This window comes from Eubalaena glacialis, chromosome 4 (genome assembly GCF_028564815.1).
Source record: "Eubalaena glacialis isolate mEubGla1 chromosome 4, mEubGla1.1.hap2.+ XY, whole genome shotgun sequence".
Taxonomy (NCBI): domain Eukaryota; kingdom Metazoa; phylum Chordata; class Mammalia; order Artiodactyla; family Balaenidae; genus Eubalaena; species Eubalaena glacialis.
Window position 1 is genome coordinate 113,036,731 of NC_083719.1, and position 27,609 is coordinate 113,064,339.

Consider the following 27,609-nt stretch of genomic DNA (forward strand, 5'->3'; position numbering starts at 1 on the left):
GAACTCCCTGTCCTTTTTTTTTACAGTCACCATTTTGATGTCAGTTTTAATATTTTGAAGGTGGGATTAGTGAATCAGTAACTCCAAATGCTATGTTGGGTATACTATCAAACACAGTAAGTTGAATCATAATTTATGGATTTCTTTATTGCTTGAGGATTTGGCATTTCCTAAACAGAACTTCTCAAATCTGTTGTAAGCTCAAGTACATCTCAAAAAAATCAGATTCAATGAATTGAAAAGGGGAGGAAGAACATATTAGGTAAGTAGGTAATTGACCATTAGGTAATGGCTTGGATAAGTATTTTTTATGTTATTTTCTTATTATTATAACATCATCAAGTATTAATACTATAGGTATTCACATCTTATTACTCAGTTGTGGTAAGCCAGCCTCCCATATGGCTCCTAGTGATCCTCACCTCCCGGTATTTATGTCCTTGTGTTGTCCCCTCCTACATTGTACATGGTAAAATGTATAGCCAATAGGATATTGCAGAAATGATGATGTGTGATTTCTTTTTTAAAATTTATTTTATTTATTTATTTATTTATTTTTGGCTGTGTTGGGTCTTTGTTGCTGTGTGTGGGCTTTCTCTAGTTGTGGTGCACGGGCTTCTCATTGCGGTGGCTTCTCTCGTTGCAGAGCACAGGCTCTAGGCGCATGGGCTTCAGTAGTTGTGGGATGTGGGCTCAGTAGTTGTGGCTCGCGGGCTCAGTAGTTGTGGCACATGGGATTAGTTGCTCTGTGGCATGTGGGATCTTCCTGGACCAGGGATCGAACCCATGTTCCCTGCATTGGCAGGCAGATTCTTAACCACTGCACCACCAGGGAAGTCCTGATGTGTGATTTTTGAGTCTAGGACATAATAGACTGCATTTAGCATTGCTCCCTTGGATCACTTTGTCTGGGGGAAGCCATCTGTCATATCATTAGAACATAGAAACTCTCCTATGGAGAGATCCACATGGTTAAGAACTGAGCCATCCTACCAACAGTCAGTGTCAACTTGCCATCTTGGAAGCAGATCTTCCAGCCCCAGTCAAGCCTACAAATAACTGCAGCCCAAGCCAACATCTCGATTGCAATCGCATGAGAGATCCTGAGCTAGAACCACCCAGTTAAGCCATTTCTGAATTCCTTACCCACATAAATGGTGTGAGATAATAAATGATTATTACTATTTTAAGACAAAGTTTTGTGTAATTTGTTATGCAACACTAGATAATCAATACACTGATTGTACGTGATTGTTAGGTTATACTAAGTACTCATGTACCTAAGGAATAACCAACTCATAAGATTTCCCTTTCAAAATGATGTTAAGACACAACTATACTGATAAGGACATTAGCAACTATCATTATCTTCAACTAACTCCCCCCTACCCCCTGCCGCGGACTTTCCATCATGCAAGCCTGGCAAAACACTAACTCTGGGCTAATTCTGGCTCCCTTTTACTCCAGGGCTGCTAAATGCTATTGGAGAAAAATGCTTAACTGTGCCATTTGCCACTATAAATTCCTGCTTTGCAACCACAGCTGGATCCCCAGCGCTATCTTAGTAGTATCCTTAGTCAGCTCTCATGCCATTCTTTATTTAGGTTATTTCAGATTTCCACTCTCCACTTTCCTTAGATACTTAGGTTACCACATGCTCTCTCTCAGCAGACCACCTTTCTTCTTGACACAGAAAATAGCTTATCTGCATTCATCCTTTCCTCCTATTACAATGGAGGAAATATTCCTCTTACTGTCTCTAGTTTCTCCCTCTTTGGATCCCACCATACTTTTTCCTCAGAAATTATCCTCTCTCCTGTATCTGAAACCTCTCTCAGTAGGATCCTTCTCATTAGCTTTTAAACATAATCAATTTAGTTAAATCTAATATTTATTACACAAGCTATTATGAAGTATTGGTTAACAGTGTGATAACATTTGAAATGGGTTACTGGTTGTATATCAGTGTAAAAAGTTTTGAATTCAGATTGATTTTCTAGCTTCAGCTCTGTCAGAAACTCCCTATGTGACACTGACCCATTTTCTCTGGCTTTAGTTTCCTAATGAGTCAAATAAGAATGATATCTCTGGGAGAAAGCCATCTGAGTGAAATCATAAATGCCAAGGGCTTAATACCCAGATCAGAAATGCAGCGATCGGGGCTTCCCTGGTGGAGCAGTGGTTAAGAATCCGCCTGCCAATGCAGGGGACACGGGTTCGAGCCCTGGTCCGGGAAGATCCCACATGCTGCGGAGCAACTAAGCCCGTGCGCCACAACGACTGAGCCTGCGCTCTAGAGCCCGTGCTCCACAACAAGAGAAGCCACCGCAATGAGAAGCCCGTGCACCGCAATGAAGAGTAGCCCCCGCTCTCTGCAGCTAGAGAAAGCCCGCGCACAGCAACAAAGACCCAATGCAGCCAAAAATAAATAAATAAAATAAATAAATTAAAAAAAAAAGAAAACATTAAAAAAAAAAAAAAGAAATGCAGAGGTTTCCTTGTTTTACAGTTGAGGTTTATACTTGTGATTATGCCAGGTAGCATCTCATGTACATCAAAGTAAAGCATGGTTTTGATTAGGAATGAAACTTAGGATATGGCCTGTGATTTTTTTTTTTTTTAGAGTTTTCTTAACTACTATACATTGCCTGATCTACCTTGTGCTTCAGGACACAAGTCTCTTAAATATCTTGGGAGGCTACTTAATTATTGAAGGAGCTTAGTTTAATCTCCTTTTGTTATAACTGCAAAGCATATCCAGTATTGATGAAATAATAATGAGTACATTGGGTCATCTTAAGTCCATCAAAATACAAAATTAAAATGATAAAGACAGGAAAGGAGCTTGGAAGAATAACTATGTGAATACATGCCCAAAGTATTGATTTATTAAATTAATTAAATATCCTCTTCAGATTAAAGGTATTACATTACAAAATAACACAATCCAGTTATCTATTCTATTTAAAAAATCACCAAAAACTTAGTGACTTAAAATAACAATTTTTTTTCAACATCTTTATTGGCGTATAATTGCTCTACAATGGTGCATTAGCTTCTGCTTTATAACAAAGTGAATCAGCCATACATATACACATATCCCCGTATCCCCTTCTCTCTTGTGTCTCCCTCCCACCCTCCCTATCCCACCCCTCTAGGTGGACACAAAGCACCTAGCTGATCTCCCTGTGCTATGCGGCTGCTTCCCACTAGCTATCTGTTTTACATTTGGTAGTATATATAAGTCCATGCCACTCTCTCACTTCGTCCCAGCTTACCCTTCCCCCTCCCTTTGTCCTCAAGTCCATTCTCTACGTCTGCATCTTTATTCCTGTCCTGCCCCTAGGTTCTTCAGAACCATTTTTAAAATGACATTTTTAAAATTTCTGTTTCTGTGGGTCAGGAATTTGGAAAGAGCTCAAGCTGTGCATCTCTGGCTATGGTCTCTCACGCAGTAGTAGTCCAATGGTTGCCGAAGCTGCAACAGAATGGGGCCAGGCTCAGCTGGTGATGGTGGGCATCTCTCTTCTTGAAGTGTCACGGCTTCCCTATGCAAGCTAGTTTGAACTTCCTCAGAGCATACAGCCTCAGGACAGTCCATCTACTTACTTCGTGGCTCACAACGCCTGTGCAAACCTTCCAGCAAAAAAGGATAAAGCTGTGTAGCCTCAGAAGTCATACAGGATCATTTCATACACTGCCACATTCTCTTGGTTATATGTGAATCACAGGACCACCCAGATCCAAGGGGAGGGGAATTAGATTCTACCTATTGATGGGGCAGTGGCAAAATTACGTTGCACAGCAGCATGTGGGATGGGGAATATTTTTGTGGCAAGCTTTGGAAAATACACTTTGCCACAGTGATCTAAATGAAAGTAAATACTTGTCTGTTGATGAGAGAGAGGGAGGGAGAGAGACAAAGAGGTCCTCATGACTCAATAGATCAAAAAAATTTAGGCAAACCTATCAAGGGGGACAAAACACCAAGAGTGCAGGTGTGTAGCTGTGAAGAACAATTCCAATTATTATCAGATTCTTGTATGAACAATCCCCAGGCTGTATGGTGTTGGTGTATAGAGTTCATCTCAGCCAAAGGAAGAGGATGATGTCAACGTTTTTACCCCCTAGAAACGAAAGTAAAATCAAAATTTCAAACCTGAATGCAATTTTCTCACTGCAAATAAGTGCATGTGCCACCTGGTGGCGAGACAGTCAAATTCGCATTCTATCCTGTTGGCTGTATTTATTGAGTTTCCATCAGAGAGTGTAGATGTAGTATTTATCGAAAGGCAACAAGTCTAACATCTGTAAGTGCATCTGTCCAAACAAACAACCAAAACACAAACACAGAGAGGGAAAAGGACATAACAAAAAGGAAGGAGTTGTAACCACAGAGCATCCACGTTGGAGTGTCCAGATGAGTCAAATCAGCCTCCTTTTCATTAAGCCTAAATCCCTTAATCCTCTGTCCCATTGGCTTTATCATGACCTTCAAAACCAGTATGGAGGGTATGGGAGAGAATAATTTAAAGAAGAAAATATTTGCTACTACACTGTTGGGGGAGAGGGAGGTTGTTGGCCAAAAGATGAATGTAGTGATCAAGAATGTGGGCTCTTCCACCCATGTTGTCCACTGTGTCAGATCCTCCTGGAACCACTAGAAAATTTACTATAGCAAAACTACCGCAGCCTAGCCTCGGTCGGTCTCTTACAGTAAAAATCATTCGTTGTTTATGTGAAATTCAAATTTAACTGGGCATCCTGTGTTTTATCTGGCAACCTGAGAAGGATAATATGGGTGAGGAAAGGGATCTGACCCTGGATGGGGCACTCCAGGAGGACGCTTCCAGGCCTTTCTGGCCAGGGAACGAAGCGCTGGGCGGGCGCAGGGTGTGCTGCCGGCCGCCCGGCCCCGATTGCAGGGTGAAAAAAGACAGCAACGGGCCTCTGCCGGAACCCCGCCCAGGACCTGAGGGTCAGGAAACTTCGAAAAGACCTGAGATGGCGGGCGCTTGGCTCCCAAACAGCCCCGAGCCCCACGGCACAGGCCACAGACCAGAGGCGGCCGCCCGGCTCCAAGATGGCGCCCGCGGCAGCTGCCAGCTGCTAAGATGGCGGCGCGGGGGCCGCGCCCGCGCTTCCGGGCTCTCCTCCCCAAGCCTTACGCCGGCAAGGAGCGCGACTCGCGTCGCTGTGCGCCGGTTGCCCTTCGGCCTGGGTGGTGGGGCCGCTGCCCGCCGTGCACCATGCGGCTCCTTGGCTGGTGGCAGGTACTGCTGTGGGTGCTGGGGCCTCCCGCTCGCGGCCAGGAGGGTGAGTGCGGGCTGGGGCCGTGGGCGGCGGCGCGGGCGGCTGTGCGTGAAATGACCGGCGAGGTGGCTGTCTCCCCGGGCGACGCTCTTTTACCTGCGCGAAGGCCCGCGCTGCGCGTCTCGCCTCTTCTTGGCGCCCCCTAGAGCGCCTCTCCCCGGGTTATCCCGACCTCCTTCCCCCGGTGGTCCCCGCTCGCGGTCCGGGGTAGGGGACGGCGGCGCGGGATGCCCGGGCCATGTTCAGGCCCCTGAGCAGGTGACTCAGTCGGGAGGAACCGTGTATTAGCGCTTACTGAGGCGTACCCCCATGTGCTGAGCACTTTATTATTAATGGTAATCATCATAACGAATAGCCGACCTCTATGGTGCCCTTATTAGGAGCCAGGAACTGTGTATAGTGCTTTCTATCATTATCTTATTTAGCTCTCCCACCGATCCTATGAGATAGATTCCGTGAGTATCCGTGTTTTACAGATGAAGATGCTGAGCTCAGAGAGGCTAAGTAATCTGCCTACGTTTGCGATTCTGGTAATTGGCAGAGCCTGTATCTCTGACTGCAAAGCCCATGCTTTACTTTGCAGCCTGCTGGACCACTTTCCTAAGAAGGTCACTCTTGCTCAGGTGCCTGTGAAGGACAGATGAGAAAAACACAGCAGACTCCCAGGGTAACTTGCTGCTTGCCAGAGCATGCTCTCAGGGTCCCTCCGTGGGGAAGGCAGCCACCTGGAGGCAAGGCTGGGCCCAGGAGTGGAGGCCTTACTCCCATTGCTTCTTTGCCCCACTCCGCAGAGCCCTATTAAAGTCCAGACCCTTTGTCCTTTTTTGTCGTTCAAAACTTAACAGGAATACACAGATCTTTCCTTTCCCTGCCGTGTCCTGGAAAGAGGCAGGGGAGCCGGCTTGCTGAGTAATGAAAAGTAATGAAAACACTCATTATGTGCCAGGCAGTGTGCTTAGTGCTTTTTGAGCATCATCTTATTTAGTCTTTAAATGCTTATGAAATGTATGTTGTTACTGTCCCCATTTGATAGATGAGTAAACTGAGACTCAGCATCCCCTAAGTCTTTTACCAAGGTCCAACAGCAGAAGTTGAGAAGCTACAATTCAAGCCTGTGTCTGCCTGACCTCACAGTCAAACCTCTGTACTACATTTCTCTGTCGCTACACTTAACCACCAGCCTCAGAGAGGGGACAGCATGTGCTGGATATCTTCTGTTTGTCTCTCAGATTATTCTTCAGCCTTCTCCACCCTGCTCTGTGCCCTGAGTAGCTGTCCTGTATGGAATAAACAACTGGCTCTTCTGTCTTCTGGCTTCTGTTGTGTTGGCATGAAGGGAGAGTGAGGTCAGGGTATTGATTCTCTCAGCTCCCTCCCTTGGGGATATCACAGGTTGGCTGTGTCCCTCCACTGAAAGTTAGGGCTTCTAGAAGGCTGTCCTCTCTGTTTCAAGGCTTCTGCCTCTGGACTCTTAAGGTCTATGAGTGGTAACTGGCTCCCCCTCTGCTGTTATTGACCCTGGGATTCCTTACCATTGCTTTTGGTTTCTCTACACCCAGCTCACATGTTGGAGGTACCTTTATTAAGTTCTCCTCCAATTGTCCAAGTTGCATGTGCTGTTTCCTGGCAGAACCCTGGCTGATTCGGCAGTCAGTGTGAGCCTACCTGGCAGGGAGGGTCACGTCATACAGACCTGAGGATAACACCAGCCATGGGGTGGGTCACTGGTCATCATGGCCAGGCCATGAATGGGGTGAGGACTGAGGAAGCTTCACCAGCTGGTTCCTTTTGGGGGTGGCTGAAAATCCAAGGCTTTTTTTCTGCAGAGGATACCACTGGCAAATTAGCAACTGGAGGTGGCAGTGCTGTCCAGGTGTCAAGGAACGGGTGCCAACCCCGGACTTCAACACCCCACACCTGTCTTCACTAGACAGGCAACTAGCAGATTCTCACTGAGCACCCGTCATATACCATGTGCTCTGTTAGGCACTCTGGGTGCAGTGGAGAGCAAGCAGAGAAATACGTCCACCCTCCTGTCTGATGGGGAAGGCAGGCATTAAATGACCACAAATAATTAAGTAAATTTTCCACAAGAGTGGAAAATGCTTCAAGGAGAGCCCCAGGGCATTATGGAATGCTGTAATGGGAGACCCTTCTGGTATGAGGGTCTAGGAGGGTGAAGTTCACAGAAGTGAAGTTTAGGGTGAGATCTGAAGGATGTGTCAGATTAGCCAGAAGAAGAGAGGGAGTGGAGGGAGGGCTTCTGGCAGAGAAACAGCCCTCAGGACAGTTCTGAGGTATGGGGAGGAGGGTGTGAGTGATCAGGGACCAGAAATGTCTAGTGGCACCTGTTGGGAGTATGGACAGAGGCCTTATCACCTGGGGCCTGGTAGTCATGCTACAGAGCATGGATTCATTTACAGGGTAGGGGGAAGCCATTGAAAGGGTTTTAGCAGTGGAGTGACATGATCACATTTGCCTTTGACTTTCAGTTTCACTTGGATGCTGTGAGGAGAAGGGTTTGGAGAGGGGGTAGAGGGCCAACCAGGAAGACCATTTTGGTGGTTGCAGCAGTTGTCCAAGTGAGAGATGACTGTGGCCTGGGCTGAGGGGTGTGAGTGGGTTGGGAGAAGTGGATGGATCCAGAGTGTATTTAGCAGAGGAATTAATAGGACCTAGTTGTGGTTCCCGTCCATCTCTTTGAATTGTAAACATCAGTCATAACCATTATCATCATCATCATCATCACCATCACTGTAGCCATTTATGGAGTGCTTACCATGTGCCAGGGACCATATACGTCTTTTCTCATTTAATCTGCATGGTAGCCCTATGAATGTCTGCATTTCAGTGGTATTTTCTCCATTTGTTAGATGCACACACTGAAAATTTCCTATGGAAAGTATGGGTTGCTGCCCCTCTAACCCCCAGCTGTTTTTGGTCCTCCCCAGTTGGCTCCCCTGCCACAGAAGCCATTATGAAAAAAAACCTGTGGCTGGTAGAGAGTCTTTTGAGAACAACTGGAAGGGTATGAAGGAGCTGACCCAGGCTAGGGCTCCTTGGCAGAGTTGGAGTGGTGCCCTCGCCCCTGTTCTCCAAACATATTCCTTGCTGCCAATAGTGCAATAATTTCCACTTTATGCATGGCTCAAACTATAATCAGATTATTGACATTAAGAAGCAATCTCTTTTAAAAGGTGCATTACCATGGGAGGGTTCAATGGCTCTCACAGGGTAGGTCATTTCTTAGAGTGGAATAATTCAATGTTTCCTTTCTTCCCAATGCTTAAATGAAAAAAATGGTACCTGAGGGTGTGAGAATTTTTTTTTTGTTCCTAATTTGTCCTCTCTACTTAAATATCTTCACAGGAGGGAAAAACAACACTCCTGACTCAAAATTCTAGCTCTCTGCATCACTCAGACTTCCTTTTGATTTTCTGTAAGGGACATCTATCCAGTTTTACATGAAGGTGATCAGAAGAACCAGATTCTATTTTGTGCCCTGATTTTTTTCTCTTGAGATTCTTTTAGGATATTGGCATTCTCCATTTACTTTAGAGGACCTAGAATGTTGATTAGGTTCAGAGAGAGAAGATCTCTGCAGAGCTGGTGCATTTGGGAGTAGAGTTGGTTCCCAAATCTGGCACCCTTTGTTCTTCTCCAGACTTTTAGCCTCTCTGGCTTCATTTCCTGCTCTGTCTTAAGAACGATCTAGTAAACATGTTTGTTTGTTTTTACTTATGATTACACAAGCAGTACATGTTTATCAACCAAAGGCTACAGGAAGACTGCCATCCGCACCCCATTGACAGAGCTCCTTGCCCAGGCACCCAGCCCCTTCTCTAGGTCATAGGCAAAGAAGTGCTTGACCCTCTTCTGTCAAGGACCTACCTTGCTTTGCAAGCCCTGTACTCTGCCCTCTCTAACCTGTATTGTCACCTCTCCCTGCTTACTCACTTTCCCATGAGCTTTATATATCCTTAAATTTCTCCTGTGTCCTAAAAACCAAAACGAAAATTTCCCTTAGCCCCCTGCCTGCCCATAACAACTACCGGGTCTTTCTTTTCCCCTTCAGAGCTAGACTTTCAGAAAGAATTGTATATATTTATTTAGGTAGTTACCATTTCTGGTGCTATTCATTCTTTTGTGTGGATCCACATTTCCATCTGGTATCATTTTTCTGTTGCCTGAAGAAGTTCATTTCAGATTCTTGTCATGTAGGTCTGCTGGTTATGAATTGTTTCAGCTTTTGTATGTCTGAAAATGTATTTATTTTGCCTTTGTTTTTGAAAGATATTTTTGCTGGGTATAGAATTCTAGGTTTATAGTTTTTTTCCTTTCAGTACTTTAAAGATGCTGCTCTTCTTGCTTGCATTGTTTCCAATGAGAAATCTGCTGTCATCCTTATCTTTGTTCCTCTATACATAGTGTGTCTTTTTTCTCTGGCTGCTTTTAAGATTTTTTCTTTGTCACTGGTTTTGATCAGTTTGATTATGATGTATCTTGGTGTGGTTTGTTGAGCTTCTTGGATCTATGGATTTATAGTTTTCATCAGGTTTGTAATGTTTTCGGTTATTGTTTCTTCAATTACTTTTTCTGTTTTCCCCCATTTACTTCTCTCTTTTGGGTACTCCAATTATCTGTACATGAGACCACTTGAAATTGTCCCACAGCTCACTGTCACTCTTAATTTGGGGGGGGGGGGTTCGTTTTTTCATTGTGTGTTTCATTTTGTATGGGTTCTATTGCTATGCCTTAAGTTAACTACTCTTTTCTTCTGTAATGTCTAATCTGCTATGAATCCCATCCAGTGCAGTTTTCATCTCAGACCTTGTAATTTTCATTGCTAGAAGTATAATTTGGGTCTTTTAAAAAATTATTATTGAGATATAATTGATATATAACATTATAGTAGTTTCAGTTGTACAGCATAATCATTCGATATATATATATTGTAAAATGATCACCACAATAAGTCTGGTTAAAATCCACCATCACACACAGTTATAAAATTTTTTTCTTTGGATGAGACCTTTTAAGGTTTACTACTCTCTTAGCAACTTTCAAATATACAATATAGTATAATTAACTATAGTTACCATGCTGTGCATTATATCCCCATGACTTACTTATTTTATAACTGGAAGTTTGTACTTCTTGACCATCTTCACCCATTTTGCCCACCCCCTACCCACCACCTCTGGCAGCCACCAAACTGTTTTCTGTATGAGCTTGTGTTTTTTTTCTTGTTGTTGTTTGTTTGTTTTTAGATTCCACATTTAAGTGAGATAATACAGTATTTGTCTTTCTCTGATTTATTTCACTTAGCATAATACCCTCAAGGTCTGTCCATGTTGTCGTAAATGGCAAGATTTCCTGTTTTTAAATGGCTGAATAATATTCTTTTTATATATATATATACACATATATATACACATATACATATATATACATACACATATATATATACACACACATATACATATACAAATATATGTATATATATCTCACATTTTCTTTATCTATGCATCCATCAATTGCTTCCATGTCTTGGCTTTTGTAAATAATGCTGCAGTGAACATGGGGGTGCATGTACCTTTTCAAGTGAGTGTTTTCATTTTCTTTGGATAAATGCCCAGAAGTGGGATTGCTGGATCATATGGTAGTTCTATTTTTTATTTTTTGAGGAACTTCCATACTGTTTTCCTTAGTGGCTGCACCAATTTACATTCTCACTGATAGTGCACAAGGGTTCCCCTTTGTCCGCATGCATACCAACATTTGTCATTTCTTGTCTTTTTGATAATAGCCATTCTAACATGTGTGAGGTGATATCTCATTGTGGTTTTGATTTGCATTTTGATTTGGGTCTTTTTTTATATCTTATGTTCTCTATATCCTCTTAACTTTTTAAACATATGTAATGCAGTTATTGCTGTTTTGATAGCCTCATCTAATAATTCTGACATCTGTGCAAGTTCTGGGTCAGGTTTGGTTGATTATTCTCATTATGGATAATGAGGAGAATTTCCCTGCTTCTTTGCATGCCTGGTAATCTTTGATTGGATGCCAGAAGTAAATTTTACCTGGTTGAGTGCTAGATATTTTAGTATTCCTATAAATATTCTTGAGCTTTGTTCTGGGATACAGTTAAGTTACTTGAACACAGTTTGATTCTCACTTTTAAGGTTTGCTAGATGGAAGCAGAGCTGTATTTACTTTAGGGTTAATTGGGCCCCACTGCTGAGGCAAGTCCCTTTCGCGTACTCTCCCCAGTGCCCTGTGACTTAGGAGGTTTCCCAGGCTAGTGGGTGGGGACAGGTACTGTTCCCAGCTTTCTGTGGCTGTTGGGTACTGTTACCTCTAATCCCTTTGAGTGGTTCTTTCCCTGGCTTGGGGTAGTTCACTTACAGGCATATGCGGACCAGTATACTCAAGGCGGGGCCCCCTCCACAGATCTCCAGAGTCCTCTTTCTGCAGCTCTCCCATCTCCAGTATTCCGTCCTGCAAACTCTAGCTTCTTGGTCTTTCTGGACCCTCAGTTCCATCTCAACTCGAGAAGTCAGCTGGGCCCTCCCTGAGACAGGGCAGGAACTCTCTCAGGCAGTAAGCTAGAGCATTTGTAGTGCTCTTCTCATTTGCTTCCTGTTCACTGTCCTTCCTTGTCTCATTGCTAGTCTCCTGAAACTGTTGTTTCACATATTTGGCTGTTTTTTGGGTTGTTTCAGGAGGGAGAGTAATCTGGTTCCTGTTATTCCACTTAGCCTGAAGCAAATTCCCAGAGAGTGTTTTTGAATTGCTGAATGAATCTGCAAACATCTGTGGAGATGTTCTTTGAGACGTTATACAAATGTGCATACCTTAGGAAGTTCCCAGATCCCTCCCCAGCTTTGAAGCCAGTTGGTCATTCACACTCTGCTAGACATGCTGTTTGCATGCAGAGCTCATTATACAGCTGGTGGCTCCCCAGCCATATGGTGGGCTTATCTGAGTGCAGCTGGGCTCATTTGTTTCCCCTGGTCAGTGCCTGGCCTGGAGTCTGGCGGCTGTCGTTGAGGTCATGAGAGGTGGAGGGCAGGAGTCATTGTACAGAGGTGAGTGGAGCTTGCTGGATGGATGTATGAGACTGCCCAGGACTCTCCCCTTACCTGAACCTTTGGCCCAAGCCGCATCTAGTGGCTCCAAAGTGAGAGGAAAATCCTCCTCCTCTTCTCCCTGCTGCTGCCCCTGCTCTGCTTGGTGCACCTTTAGCACTCCTGAGGGCAGTAGCCCAAGGGCAGCAGGCAGGAGAGCAGAGGTCAGCTGTAGAGGCCACCTCGGGAAGGAGCTGGCTGTAGTAGCATTCTTCGGGCAGTGTGGCCCAGCAGCCCTCCGAGGTATCATGTGGGGAGGGTAAGGCCCGCTCTGGAGTAGCAGTCAGAAGACTTCGCTCTTAGACCTGGCTCTGCTGCTTACTGGCTGTGTGCCACTGGGCATTACACTGAACCTCTCTGTACCTCATCTATTAAGTCGGGATGATAACCCTTGTGCTGCCCATCTCACAGAGCTGTTATAATGGGTGCAAAGATGCTTTGCCATGGTAGAATCTTCCATAAAGCCATCATTATTTTCTTGGATAGTCTCATCAAAGAAACTAAATTGTTAAAGTGTTTGTATTATATTTTCCTAATTGGATGTCTGCAGTGGAATGTTTTTGCTTGTAATCCACATGGCAAGCAGCAGGTTTTGCATGAAGCTATGTGTTTGTCCACTTCTTTGCATTCATTAATGTAGTATCTCCTTGTGATCTTCTTCATGACCTGGAGAATGATGGGTGGCTCTGTGATAGTTTAATGGGAAGGTAACTTTTTACTCTGGAGGGGAAAATTTCATATTTGAGAACTGTAATTCTTTGGGATTCATTTATTTTGAAGTTAGATGTGACTGTGAACATAGTGGCATGTTTTAGTTGCAGAGAAAAGAGGTCACTTATGGTCAGAGGAGCAGCCTGCTTACCCATTCCAGGTGGGGGCTGGGTACACGAGTGAGGAGGTGCCTTCCCGTGACCCAGTGGGCCAGGACCTGTCTGCAGAAGAGGCCGAGGCAGTGCTGGGGCTGGACGCTGATGGTGAACACATGGTAATGTTGTCTGTGATTCCTGGGGAAGCCGAGGACAAACTGAGCCCAGAGCCCAGCGGCGGCACCTGCAGGGCTGGAGGGGAGGAGGACTCGAGGTGCAACCCCCGGGAGAGCCTCTTCTCTCTGGACAGCGCTGGAGCCAGCTTCCCGGAGAGAGAAGAGGAGTACTACGCAGAGCCCGAAGTGGTGGAATCTGACCCGCCCCCGACAGAGGATGCCAACACCACCGAAAGTCTGAAATCCCCGAAGGTGAACTGCGAGGAGAGGAATGTGACGGGATTAGAAAATTTCACTCTGAAAATTTTAAATATGTCACAGGTAAGATAAAAGTATTTAGTGCTTTTCTCCTTTTCTGCACATTGATTTTACGATTTAATACTCTATCAACTTTCAAATGGGGAGTCATAATCTTTATCATATTTTAAGTGGGATAGCATTTAATGGCTGCATCAGTGAAAATTCATCTGGCTTTCTGTGATGTTTGTAGGAAAAGGAGGAGATATAACTAGTGTCGAATATGCTTTTTAGGCGGCCTAAACCTAGTCAGCCTTGGGTTAATCTCACCACCAAGTCTCATGATAAAAATCCCAGTGGACAGATAGGTGCTTGGTATCAGAATCATAGCATTCTTCTTCTTCTAAATGAGGTATTTGTTATGGAGGCATAAAAATAAAATATCTGAATTACTAAAATTGTAATTTAGCATTGTTTAGACTAGTCATGTCCCTGAGAAGTATGTTTTATACATACATATATATATATATATATATATATATATATTTTTTTTTTTTTTTTTTAACATCTACTGGAGTATAATTGCTTTACAATGTTGTGTTAGTTTCTGCTGTATAACAAAGTGAATCAGCTATACATATACATATATCCCCATATCCCCTCCCTCTTGTGTCTCCCTCCCTCCCTCCCTTCCTATCCCACCCCTCTAGGTCACAAAGCACCGAGCTGATCTCCCTGTGCTATGCGGCTGCTTCCCACTAGCTATCTGTTATACATTTGGTAGTGTATATATGTCAATGTTACTCTCTCACTTCGTCCCAGTTTACCCTTCCCCCTCCCGTGTCCTCAAGTCCATTCTCTACGTCTGCATCTTTATTCCTGTCCTGCCCCTAGGTTCATCAGAACCATTTTTTTTTTTTTAGATTCCATATATATGAGTTAGCATATGGTATTTGTTTTTCTCTTTCTGACTTACTTCACTCTGTGTGACAGACTCTAGGTCCATCCACCTCACTACAAATAACTCACTTTCGTTTCTTTTTATGGCTGAGTAATATTCCATTGTATATATGTGCCACATCTTCTTTATCCATTCATCTGTCGATGGACACTTAGGTTGCGAAGTATGGTTTTTTTTGTTTGTTTGTTTTATTAAAAAAAATTTTTTTTTTATACAGCAGGTTCTTATTAGTCATCAATTTTATACACATCAGTGTATACATGTCAATCCCAATCGCCCAATTCATCACACCACCACCACCACCCCCCACCTCCGCCACTTTCCCCCCTTGGTGTCCATGTGTTTGTTCTCTACATCTGTGTCTCAATTTCTGCCCTGCAAACTGGTTCATCTGTACTATTTTTCTAGGTTCCACATATATGCATTAATATACAATATTTGTTTTTCTCTTTGTGACTCACTTCACTCTGTATGACAGTCTCTAGATCCATCCACGTCACAACAAATGACCCAATTTCATTCCTTTTTATGGCTGAGTAATATTCCATTGTATATATGTACCACATCTTCTTTATCCATTCGTCTGTTGATGGGCATTTAGGTTGCTTCCATGACCTGGCTATTGTAAATAGTGCTGCAATGAACATTGGGGGGCATGTGTCTTTTTGAATTATGGTTTTCTCTGGGTATATGCCCAGTAGTGGGATTGCTGGATCATATGGTAATTCTATTTTTAGTTTTTTAAGGACCCTCCATACTGTTCTCCATAGTGGCTGTATCAATTTACATTCCCACCAACAGTGCAAGAGGGTTCCCTTTTCTCCACACCCTCTCCAGCATTTGTTGTTTGTAGATTTTCTGATGGTGCCCATTCTAACGGGTGTGAGGTGATACCTCACTGTAGTTTTGATTTGCATTTCTCTAATAATTAGTAATGTTGAGCAGCTTTTCATGTGCTTGTTGGCCATCTGTATGTCTTCTTTGGAGAAATGTCTATTTAGGTCTTCTGCCCATTTTTGGATTCGGTTGTTTGTTTTTTTAATATTGAGCTGCATGAGCTGTTTATATATTTTGGAGATTAATCCTTTGTCCGTTGATTCATTTGCAAATATTTTCCCCCATTCTGAGGGTTGTCTTTTCATCTTGTTTATGGTTTCCTTTGCTGTGCAAAAGCTTTGAAGTTTCATTAGGTCCCATTTGTTTATTTTTGTTTTTATTTCCATTACTCTAGGAGGTGGATCAAAAAAGATCTTGCTGTGATTTATGTCAAAGAGTGTTCTTCCTATGTTTTCCTCTAAGAGTTTTATAGTGTCCGGTCTTACATTTAGGTCTGTAATCCATTTTGAGTTTATTTTTGTGTATGGTGTTAGGGAGTGTTCTAATTTCATTCTTTTACATGTAACTGTTCAGTTTTCCCAGCACCACTTATTGAAGAGACCGTCTTTTCTCCATTGTATATCCTTGCCTCCTTTGTCATAGATTAGTTGACCATAGGTATGTGGGTTTATCTCTGTGCTTTCTATCTTGTTCCATTGATCTTTGTTTCTGTTTTTGTGCCAGTACCATATTATCTTGATTACTGTAGCTTTGTAGTATAGTCTGAAGTCAGGGAGTCTGATTCCTCCAGCTTGGTTTTTTCCCCTCAAGACTGCTTTGGCTATTCGGGGTCTTTTGTGTCTCCATACAAATTTTAAGATTTTTTGTTCTAGTTCCGTAAAAAATGCCATCGGTAATTTGATACGGATTGCATTGAATCTGTAGATTGCTTTGGGTAGTATAGTCATTTTCACAATATTGATTCTTCCAATCCAAGAATATGGTATATCTCTCCATCTGTTGGTATCATTAATTTCTTTCATTAGTGTCTTGTAGTTTTCTGCATACAGGTCTTTTGTCTCCTTAGGTAGGTTTATTCCTAGGTATTTTATTCTTTTTGTTGCAGTGGTAAATGGGAGTGTTTCCTTAATTTCTCTTTCAGATTTTTCATCATTAGTGTATAGGAATGCAAGAGATTTCTGTGCATTAATTTTGTATCCTGCAACTTTACCAAATTCACTGATTAGCCCTAGTAGTTTTCTGGTGGCATCTTTAGGATTCCCTATGTATAGTATCATGTCATCTGCAAACAGTGACAGTTTTACTTCTTCTTTTCCAATTTGTATTCCTTTTACTTCTTTTTCTTCTCTGATTGCCGTGGCTAGGACTTCCAAAACTATGTTGAATAATAGTGGTGAGAGTGGACATCCTTCTCTTTTCCTGATCTTAGAGGAAATGCTTTCAGTTTTTCACCACTGAGAATGATGTTTGCTGTGGGTTTGTCATATATGGCCTTTATTATGTTGAGGTAGGTTCCCTCTATGCCCACTTTCTGGAGAGTTTTTATCACAAATGGGTGTTGAATTTTGTCAAAAGCTTTTTCTGCATCTATTGAGATGATCATATGGTTTTTCTTCAATTTGTTAAGATGGTGTATCACATTGATTGATTTGTGTATATTGAAGAATCCTTGCATCCCTGGGAGAAATCCCACTTGATCATGGTGTATGATCCTTTTAATGTGTTGTTGGATTCTGTTTGCTAGTATCTTGTTGAGGATTTTTGCATCTATGTTCATCAGTGATATTGGTCTGTAATTTTCTTTTTTTGTAGTATCTTTGTCTGGTTTTGGTGTCAGGGTGATGGTGGCCTCATAGCATGAGTTTGGGAGTGTTCCTTCCTCTGCAATTTTTTGGAAGAGTTTGAGAAGGAGGGGTGTTAGCTCTTCTCTAAATGTTTGATAGAATTCACCTGTGAAATCCTGGACTTTTGTTTGTTGGAAGATTTTTAATCAGTTTCAATTTCATTACTTGTGATTGGTCTGTTCATATTTTCTGTTTCTTCCTGGTTCAGTCTTGGAGGGTTATACCTTTCTAAGAATTTGTCCATTTCTTCCAGGTTGTCCATTTTATTGGCATAGAGTTGCTTGTAGTAGTCTCTTAGGATGCTTTGTATTTCTGCGGTGTCTGTTGTAACTTCTCCTTTTTCATTTCTAATTTTATTGACTTGAGTCCTCTCCCTCTTTTTCTTGATGAGCCTGGCTAATGGTTTATCCATTTTGTTTATCTTCTCAAAGAACCAGCTTTTAGTTTTATTGATCTTTGCTATTGTTTTCTTTGTTTCTATTTCATTTATTTTTGCTCTGATCTTTATGGTATCTTTCCTTTTGCTAACTTTGGGTTTTGTTTGTTCTTCTTTCTCTAGTTCCTTTAGGTGTAAGGTTAGATTGTTTATTTGAGATTTTTCTTGTTTCTTTAGGTAGGCTTGTATAGCTATAAACTTCCCTCTTAGAACTGCTTTTGCTGCATCCCATAGGTTTTGGATTGTCATGTCTTCATTGTCATTTGTCTCTAGGTATTTTTTGATTTCCTCTTTGATTTCTTCAGTGATCTCTTGGTTATTTAGTAATGTATTGTTTAGCCTCCATGTGTTTGTGTTTTTTACGTTTTTTTCCCTGTAATTCATTTCTAATCTTATAGCGTTGTGGTCAGAAAAGATGCTTGATATGATTTCAATTTTCTTAAATTTACTGAGGCTTGATTTGTGACCCAAGATGTGATCTATCCTGGAGAATGTTCCATGCGCACTTGAGAAGAAAGTGTAATCTGCTGTTTTTGGATGGAATGTCCTATAAATATCAATTAAATCTATCTGGTCAATTGTGTCATTTAAAGCTTCTGTTTCCTTATTTATTTTCATTTTGTATGATCTGTCCATTGGTGTAAGTGAGGTGTTAATGTCCCCCACTATTATTGTGTTACTGTCGATTTTCTCTTTTATAGCTGTTAGCAGTTGCCTTATGTATTGAGGTGCTCCTATGTTGGGTGCATATATATTTATAATTGTTATATCTTCTTCTTGGATTGATCCCTTGACCATTATATAGTGTCCCTCCTTGTCTCTTGTAGCATTCTTTATTTTAAAGTCTATTTTATCTGATATGAGTATTGCTGCTCCAGCTTTCTTTTGATTTCCATTTGCCTGGAAGTATCTTTTTCCATCCCCTCACTTTCGGTCTGTATGTGTCCCTAGGTCTGAAGTGGGTCTCTTGTAGACAGCATATATATGGGTCTTGTTTTTGTATCCATTCAGCAAGCCTTTGTCTTTTGGTTGGAGCATTTAATCCATTCACGTTTAAGGTAATTATCGATATGTATGTTCCTATTACCATTTTCTTAATTGTTTTGGGTTTGTTTTTGTAGGTCCTTTTCTTCTCTTGTGTTTCCCACTTAGAGAAGTTCCTTTAGCATTTGCTGTAGAGCTGGTTTGGTGGTGCTCAATTCTCTTAGCTTTTGCTTGTCTGTAAAGCTTTTGATTTCTCCATCGAATCTGAATGAGATCCTTGCTGGGTAGAGTAATCTTGGTTGTAATTTCTTCCCTTTCATCACTTTAAGTATATCATGCCACTCCCTTCTGGCTTGTAGAGTTTCTGCTGAGAAATCAGCTGTTAACCTTATGGGAGTTCCCTTGTATGTTATTTGTCGTTTTTCCCTTGCTGCTTTCAATAATTTTTCTTTGTCTTTAATTTTTGCCAATTTGATTACTATGTGTCTCGGCATGTTTCTCCTTGGGTGTATCCTGTATGGGAGTCTCTGCGCTTCCTGGACTTGGGTGGCTATTTCCTTTCCCATGTTAGGGAAGTTTTCAACTATAATCTCTTCAAATATTTTCTCGGGTCCTTTCTCTCTTCTCCTTCTAGGACCCATATAATGCGAATGTTGTTGCATTTAATGTTGTCCCAGAGGTCTCTTAGGCTGTCTTCATTTCTTTTCATTCTTTTTTCTTTAGTCTGTTCCACAGCAGTGAATTCCACCATTCTGTCTTCCAGGTCACTTATCCGTTCTTCTGTCTCAGTTATTCTGCTATTGATTCCTTCTAGTGTAGTTTTCATTTCAGTTATTGTATTGTTCATCTCTGTTTGTTTGTTCTTTAATTCTTCTAGGTCTTTGCTAAACATTTCTTGCATCTTCTCGATCTTTGCTTCCATTCATTTTCCGAGGTCCTGGATCACCTTCACTATCATTATTCTGAATTCTTTTTCTGGAAGGTTGCCTATCTCCACTTCATTTAGTTGTTTTTCTGGGGTTTTATCTTGTTCCTTCATCTGGTACATAGCCCTCTGCCTTTTCATCTTGTCTGTCTTTCTGTGAATGTGGTTTTTGTTCCACAAGGTGCAGGATTGTAGTTCTTCTTGCTTCTGCTGTCTGCCCTCTGGTGGATGAGGCTATCTAAGAGGCTTGTGCAAGCTTCCTGATGGGAGGGACTGGTGGTGGGTAGAGCTGGGTGTTGCTCTGGTTGGCAGAGCTCAGTAAAACTTTAATCTGCTTGTCTACTTATGTGTGGGGCTGGCTTCCCTCCCTGTTGGTTGTTTGGCCTGAGGCGACCCAACACTGGAGCCTACCCTGCTCTTTGGTGGGGCTAATGGCGGATTCTGGGAAGGCTCACGCCAAGAAGTACTTCCCAGAACTTCTGCTGCCAGTGTCCTTGTCCCCACGGTGAGCCACAGCCAACCCCGCCTCTGCCCGAGACCCTCCAACACTAGCAGGTAGGTCTGGTTCAGTCTCCCCTGGGGTAACTGCTCCTTCCCCTGGGTCCCGATGTGTACACTACTTTGTGTGTGCCCTCCAAGAGTGGAGTTTCTGTTTCCCCCAGTCCTGTCAGAGTCCTGTAGTCAAATCCCACTAGGCTTCAAAGCCTGATTCTCTAGGAATTCCTCCTCCCACTGCTGGACCCCCAGGTTGGGAAGCCTGACGTGGGGCTCAGAGCCTTCACTCCAGGGGGTGGACTTCTGTGGTATAAGTGTTCTCCAGTTTGTGAGTCACCCACCCAGCAGTTATGGGATTTGATTTTATTGTGATTGCGCCCCTCCTACCATCTCATTGTGGCGTCTCCTTTGTCTTTGGATGTGGGGTATCTTTTTTGGTGAGTTCCAGTGTCTTCCTGTCGATGATTGTTCAGCAGTTAGTTGTGATTCTGGTGTTCTCACAAGAGGGAGTGAGATCACGTCCTTGTACTCCACCATCTTGGTTCTATACCTCCGTGAAGTATGTTATATTGGTGAAAAGTTTTTTTTCCTCCAAAGAGTGTGAATCTAGTGTTTACTCTGGACTGAGAGCTGACCAATTTGTCCAGCCCAGCCATGCTTTTCCAGCTAGTTGGCTAAATGGTGATTCTAAAGAGAATACTGGGATACTGACTGACATTTTCTGTAAGATTGTTAAAGCCAGAGAGCAGAATGAATTCAGGCTGCTTATGTAAGAGAAGAATCCTAGCTCTGAGAGGTGTGATTCCTTATTTTAAAGGAGGGTACATATGGTATGTTGAGTGCCCCTCCGAGGCAGGTGTCAGCACTGGCCTTGCACCCTCCCCTCAGTGCCTGGTGAATGCTGTGCCTCAGCTCTGTGGCCTTTTAATGGGTGTCACACACATGACCAGGAGAAAGCAGTTTGAGCAGTCTGAGTTTTGGTGGTGGCATGGATGGTGCACCCTCAAACTGAACTAACCTTTGGTCGAATACATGGATCTGACTGCTTAGTACAGACTTGGAGCTGCTGAGATGATAGTTTGGGCCTGAGACCACAGTGCTTTAATAATGTTATTAGATTGTATGAGATGCAGAATTCCAAAGTTGGGACCGTGGCCTGTACCCTGTGAGTACTTAGTATATGAATTGATGAATTATGAAAAATATTAAAATTGCTCTATAGTAATATTAAGAAAACCTAGAGGAGGACCCCTCCTACACTCTTGGTGGGAATGTAAATTGGTGCAGCCATTATGGAGACAGTATGGAGGTTCCTCAAAAAACTAAAAATAGAACTACCATATGATCCAGCAATCCCACTACTGGGCATATATCCAGACAAAACTATAATTCAAAAAAATACATGCTGGGACTTCCCTGGCAGTCCAGGGGTTAAGACTCCGTGCTTCCACTGCAGGGGGTGCAGGTTCAACTCATGGTCGGGGAACTAAGATCCTGCATACCGCACAGTGCAGCCAAAAAAAAAAAAGAACATACATGCACCCCTATGTTCATAGCAGCACTATTCACAATAGCCAAGACATGGAAACAGCCTAAATGTCCACTGACAGAGGAATGGATAAAGAAGATGTGGTACATATATACAATGGAATATTACTCAGCCATAAAAAAGAATGAAATAATGCCATTTGCAGCAATATAGATGGATCTAGAGATTATTAGACTAAGTGAAGTAAGTCAGAAAGAGAAAGACAAATATCATATGCTATCAGTTATATGTGGAATCTAAAATACAACATAAATGAACCTATCCACGAAACAGAAACAGACTCAGAGACATAGAGGACAGACCTGTGGTTGCCAAGGAAGAAGGGGGTGGGGGAGGGATAGACTGGGAGTTTGTGATTAGTAGATGCAAACTATCACATAGAGAGTGGATAAACAACAACGTCCTGCTGTATAGCACAGGAAACTGTATTTAATATCCTCTGATAAACCATAATGGAAAAGAAATTAACACAACATTGTAAATCAACTATATACTTCAATAAAAAAAAAAAAGAAACCTTGGAGGAAAGTTTATAACATGTCATTTGATAGTACTTTTCTGCTGACCCATGGATCCCTATGGTTCCAATCCAGAAGGTTCTTCGGGAGCTGCACTACTGTCTCCCTCCCGTCCCTGCCCCTACCTCCTCTCCCTTGACGGCAGCAGTGGTTCCTGTTTCTTGCGTATCCTTCCAGAAAAAGTGCACATCCTGTACTGCTGACTTTAACACTTTGTTTCTTTTGCCACAGGACCTTATGGATTTTCTCAACCCAAACGGTAGTGACTGCACTCTAGTCCTGTTTTACACTCCTTGGTGCCGATTTTCTGCCAGTTTGGCTCCTCATTTTAACTCTCTGCCCCGGGCGTTTCCAGCTCTTCACTTTTTGGCACTGGATGCATCTCAGCACAGCAGGTATCTTCCCTTAGTATCTTCCCTTAGTGGGGTTTCTGCCTCATCCTGTTGGATGATGGTTGCAGTTACTTGGAGGTCGTAATCAGTTAAGTTAGGAGCAGAGGAGGTAGGTTTGAGCTTGAGCTTTGAAATGGAACCGAGGGAGGGAGAAACAAGTGTGACTAGTGAGGATTGTCACATTCCCGAGGGAGACTTTCTGGAGGCCCCTTGAGAAGAAAGACTGTTCTCTGCGTGGTGGAATTCAGTGATGGCTCTGCCTGATGGCAGGGGTTGGGGCAGAGGACGTTTTAGGGTCCGGGCCAGACTGAATTAGCAAAATTAGCATCCTAAGTAGGGTCTTCCTTTGTGACTTTCATCTGCAGCTTAGGTTCCCACCCTGGCAGCCTAACTCTCGGCACCCGTTTTATGTCTACTAAGGATTTCTTTCTTTCCTTTTTATTTTTTTCTTTCCTTCTTTCCCTCTTTCCTTTTCTTTCTTCATGCTTACATTTATTCTTGCATGCGTGTTCTTAGTAGACATTCAATAAATTTGACGAATTATTTTAGGCCTTTGAAATACATTTACCCTTGCTTTATATTCTTTCATATTGTTCAGTGGGGTTTTGTCTTTTCTGAATGTTCAATAAGGTAAGTTACAAAGAACTTTGTGCAGATGTTGTATATTTCCCCTGTGACTGTGCCTGCGGTTATAAACTGTGTACTCCCCTCCTCCTCTAAGTCAGATGCTGCTTATTAGCAGGTCACAAGGAGGTTGTGTGTGAATAAGTTTGGAAAGTCTGGAAGATAGTCAAGTTGGTGGTGAAAATGAGGCACTGATTTTCAGGGTGGGTAATGGAACTGCCAGTGTTTACCTGAAATTGTTTATGAAGAAAGAAATTGCCCAACAAATTAGTAATTCCCACAAAGCCTTCAGGGAAAGATCTCAGTGGCCAGGCCCAAGGTTACAGACTGATTGGAAGGACATTCAAGGTCATTGTCCAGCTTTGACTGGGCTCTCCACTGCCCCCAAGCCAGCAGGGCTGGCTCCAAGCACCTGCTTAGTACTATTTGGTTATGGGTCTGATACTAACCCCCATGCTGCCCCCCAATCCCTGCAGGCTTTTATCATCTCCTCTGTTCCTTCTTCATCTCCATGCATCCTTCTCAGTGCCTGGTATGGTGCCTCAATTATGGAGAATAGAGGATACTCGCTCTTACTGTATGGCGTGGGACATGTGTTTGCCTCATATGTTAATATTTATGTTACAGCATGTTTACAAAAGAAAAAATCCTGATCATAACGATATTACCATTTTACTTCTGGGGGTAACTGAGGCTTAAAAAGGTTAAATAATCTGCCCAAAGGTCACACAGCTGGTTCAGTGGCAGAACTGAGGCTTGAACCCTGAGCGTTTTGACTCTGGAGCTTATACCACTACTCTGTATTCTGTAAAAGTGAAACAGTACTGCTCAGGTCCTATTACTTCTGAATTGTCCTGCCTTAATTGTGAACTTCCTGGTGTGTTTGTTAGGTTGTAGATTCCTTTGCACCAACTCACTAACCTAAATGCTTAAGTTGAATCTTTTATGAGGGTTGGAGATGGGCATTCTGCAGAGTCTGAAATTTCTACTGTTAGGTAAATTGACATAGTGTCCTTTGTTCAGAAATTAGAATTTTCTGGTCTGATCTATTTTGGCTGTTAAAAACAGAACTAATGGAATAATTGTGTCATGGGCAGCTCCATGTTGTAATAGAAAGCAACTCAGAACAGAACACGAATGCCCCCAACCATGACCCACGAGGAAGGCTGTCAGGAGAAACTACAAGCCTATTGTTTCAATATCAGAAGCCTCCATAGGTCACAGGAAACTGATCCTTTCTCATTTATTTCCATCCATTCTGATATGGTAATTGTGTGAGGAAGCCCACTGTCAATTCAGGTTTTCTGACTGACTTCTCTCTCTTGTAGCCTTTCTACGAGGTTTGGCACTGTAGCTGTTCCTAACATCTTGTTATTTCAAGGGGCTAAACCAATGGCTAGATTTAATCATACAGACCGAACATTGGAAACGCTGAAAATCTTCATTTTTAACCAGACAGGTATGTAGAACACTGTAGAAGAAGACATTTTATTGCTGGAGGAATGTGCCTTCTGTGGGTTCGGATCTGCTACAGTATTATCCTTAAGTAAAGGATTCAAGATTGGATTTGGGATATAAAACTTCTTTTCTAATGTTATGAAATGTTAAGATCCTGTTAAATGTCTCCCAGTCAGTGGCAAGCTTAACATGAATAGGTAATACTAATATGATTATAGATACCTTTAAAAAATATAACAGCTTTATTGAGATAAAATTCACATACTATATACCTCTAGATACTGTTTTACATACATTATTCATTTAAGTATAATATTTACACAAAAATATGCATCAATCACTAGTGTACGTGGCATTGAATTTTCACAGAGTGAATACCCTGAGTAACCAGTACTCAGAGAACATCACCAGTCCCCTTTCAGCACTGTCACTCCTGTCCTCCCCGAGGATAACCACCATCTTCACTCCTAACACCATAGTGTAGTGTTCCTTGTTTTTGACCTTTATATTAATGGAGACCTGCAGTATGGATCCTCCCACGTCTGGCTGATTTCACTGACCATTATGTTTATGGGATTCATCTGCATTGTTGTGTATGGTTGTGTTTTATTCATGTTTATTGCTGTATAGAGTTCTATTTATTAATTCATTTGTAGATGCTGTTTTAATTCCTTAATATTTGCCAAAACATAGGGCCTTATTTTTATCCTGTAAAAATTTGAGCACTGTACATTGATGAAATTTCCTTTGTTGGAAAATTCATTCCTCAAAAGCTTTAATGCCTCAGTTATGAGCACCCCTCTTCTTCCTGAAATAAATTCACTGGAAGTAAATAAAAATTATAACATACCTTCCATATATTCTTAGCTGCATGTAATGACTTATATCTAACACAGAAGAACAAAGAACTGAGTTACCTCATAGGAATAAAAGGCTTCTTACCAGGTAGTTAGTTATTCCAAGTCTTGTCCTGGACCCCTGGTTGTCATTTAGATTGATATGGACAGGGGGAGCCATTTTGCTCAGTGCTCTCAGAAAACTTAGAACCAAATGAAATCTAGGAGTCACAGCATCTTTGGTAATCACGGATCCCAGTGGTGGTTAGTTGTTCTAACAATTCTTCTTTTTTTTTTTTTTAAATGAGCTCAGCTTAACTCTCTTTTTTTTTTTTTGGCCGTGCCGCATGGCATGCGGGATCTTAGTTCCCCGAACAGGGAATGAACCCGCACCCTGCAGTGGAAGCGTGGAGTCTTAACCACTGGACTGCCAGGGAGGTCCCCTAACAATTCTTTCAGTAAATTATTTAAAAGCATTTTGAATTTAGCATTACTTACCCTGTGAAAACATTCTGTAGACTCCTGAGAATAGCTTTACTAGTTGTTGAACGTTGGTCTTGCAAGAGAACAAAAGACAACTCATACAGTGCACTGACTAAGACCTTTCTGGTGAGTTCACTGAAATTCTAGTGTTTTAGCTTTGAACAGCTGAATGGATTCCTGCTTCTTTGATGTGGTGGGGTGAAGGGCAAGTTACAGATTACACTGACAGGCAAGTGAAACCCATCCCAGATATACTAGCTGTGGTGTTTATTTTAAGACTGCATATCATTTTGCATACCATGCAGAATACTTAAGAAAATTCTGTAGCGGGTATGTTTTCTATCTCATTTGAAACAACTGATTTCTCTTTCAGGTATAGAAGCCAAGAAAAATGTGGTGGTAACTCAAGCTGACCAAATAGGTCCTCTTCCCAGCACTTTGATAAAAAATGTAGACTGGTTGCTTGTATTTTCCTTATTCTTTTTAATTAGTTTTATTATGTATGCTACTGTTCGAACTGAGAGTATTAGATGGCTAATTCCAGGACAAGAGCAGGAACATGCGGAGTAGTGACAGACGCAAAGGAGAGTTGGAAAGAAGAATTTCAGTCCTTCATTTCAGAAATTAACGCTGCAATTTCATACATTTTCTCCAGTGAAGCGCTGACTTACAACTTCAGTCAGATTGAAAGAATCATGTGTTTGTTGAACTGTTGAATGTGTAAAAAAATTATAAACTGGTGTTTCTAACTAGTATTATAATAAGCAAATGCAAAAATATTCCATAACATTCAGTAAAAATTCTTGTTTTTACTACTTGAACATTACCCAGTACTTAAGGGAGTAATCCAGTTTGACATGTGAAGATGTATTCTGGTGGAATAGTGAGTAGAATGACAGTATGCTTACTATATAGAGGCAGAAATAGGACTTTCAGATTATAGTTTTAGAAGACTTGATTTCTTGTATATGTCTAAGAAAGTTGGTTTTCTGTTCATTTGCCATTTCTCTCCCAGAGTCAGTAAGCAGAAAAGTGTTCTTTTATGGGAAGAATAATTAGGATCGATGAGTGTGCCCTTACAAGTAGCAACCAATGGGAAAATAAAGAGTCAAATACCTTGGTGTTCATGATCTCTGATTTCACTGAAAGCATTTGAAGTGGTTTAAGAAGTTGTTTCTGGGTAAGGCAGATATTAATCAGCATGCACTAATTAAACCTTAAAATGTTCTTGGAATTGTGCTAGGTTTAGTGAGAGTCAAAAGAAATATAAAGTACTGTTGTTGCCCACAAGTTGATTCTAGTCTAGTTTAGGATACATGTAGAAAAGAGATAACATGTAATTTACATAAACTTTTTGAAAAGCTGTTTCTAAAAGATCCCTTAAATGCAGATATGACAGCTGACTACATAATGATAAACTACTTTTATACTGATCATTTCCAGAGCTTTAGATAGAATAGTTCATAAGGCGTCCTAAAGTCTATGAAAATAGAACCTTAGATGAGTCTCCTTCTCAGGGTGTAACATTGGTTGAGAGTTTACAATGTTATGTGTCATGCTGTGGACAGCTCTGGCTGGGGTAGTCACTGGCAGGAGGGGACC

At 42.0% G+C, this 27,609-nt stretch overlaps 1 protein-coding gene across 1 annotated transcript; it reads left to right on the forward strand.

Annotated features, from left to right (window-relative positions):
* Positions 1-5,004: 5,004 nt before the first annotated feature.
* Positions 5,005-27,124, forward strand: TXNDC15 (thioredoxin domain containing 15). Its single transcript, XM_061188195.1, is given in 6 exon segments — positions 5,005-5,124; positions 5,126-5,273; positions 13,262-13,749; positions 22,446-22,609; positions 24,559-24,689; positions 26,381-27,124. Coding segments are annotated over 6 exon segments (1,248 nt in total). The 3' UTR covers positions 26,578-27,124.
* Positions 27,125-27,609: the final 485 nt, after the last annotated feature.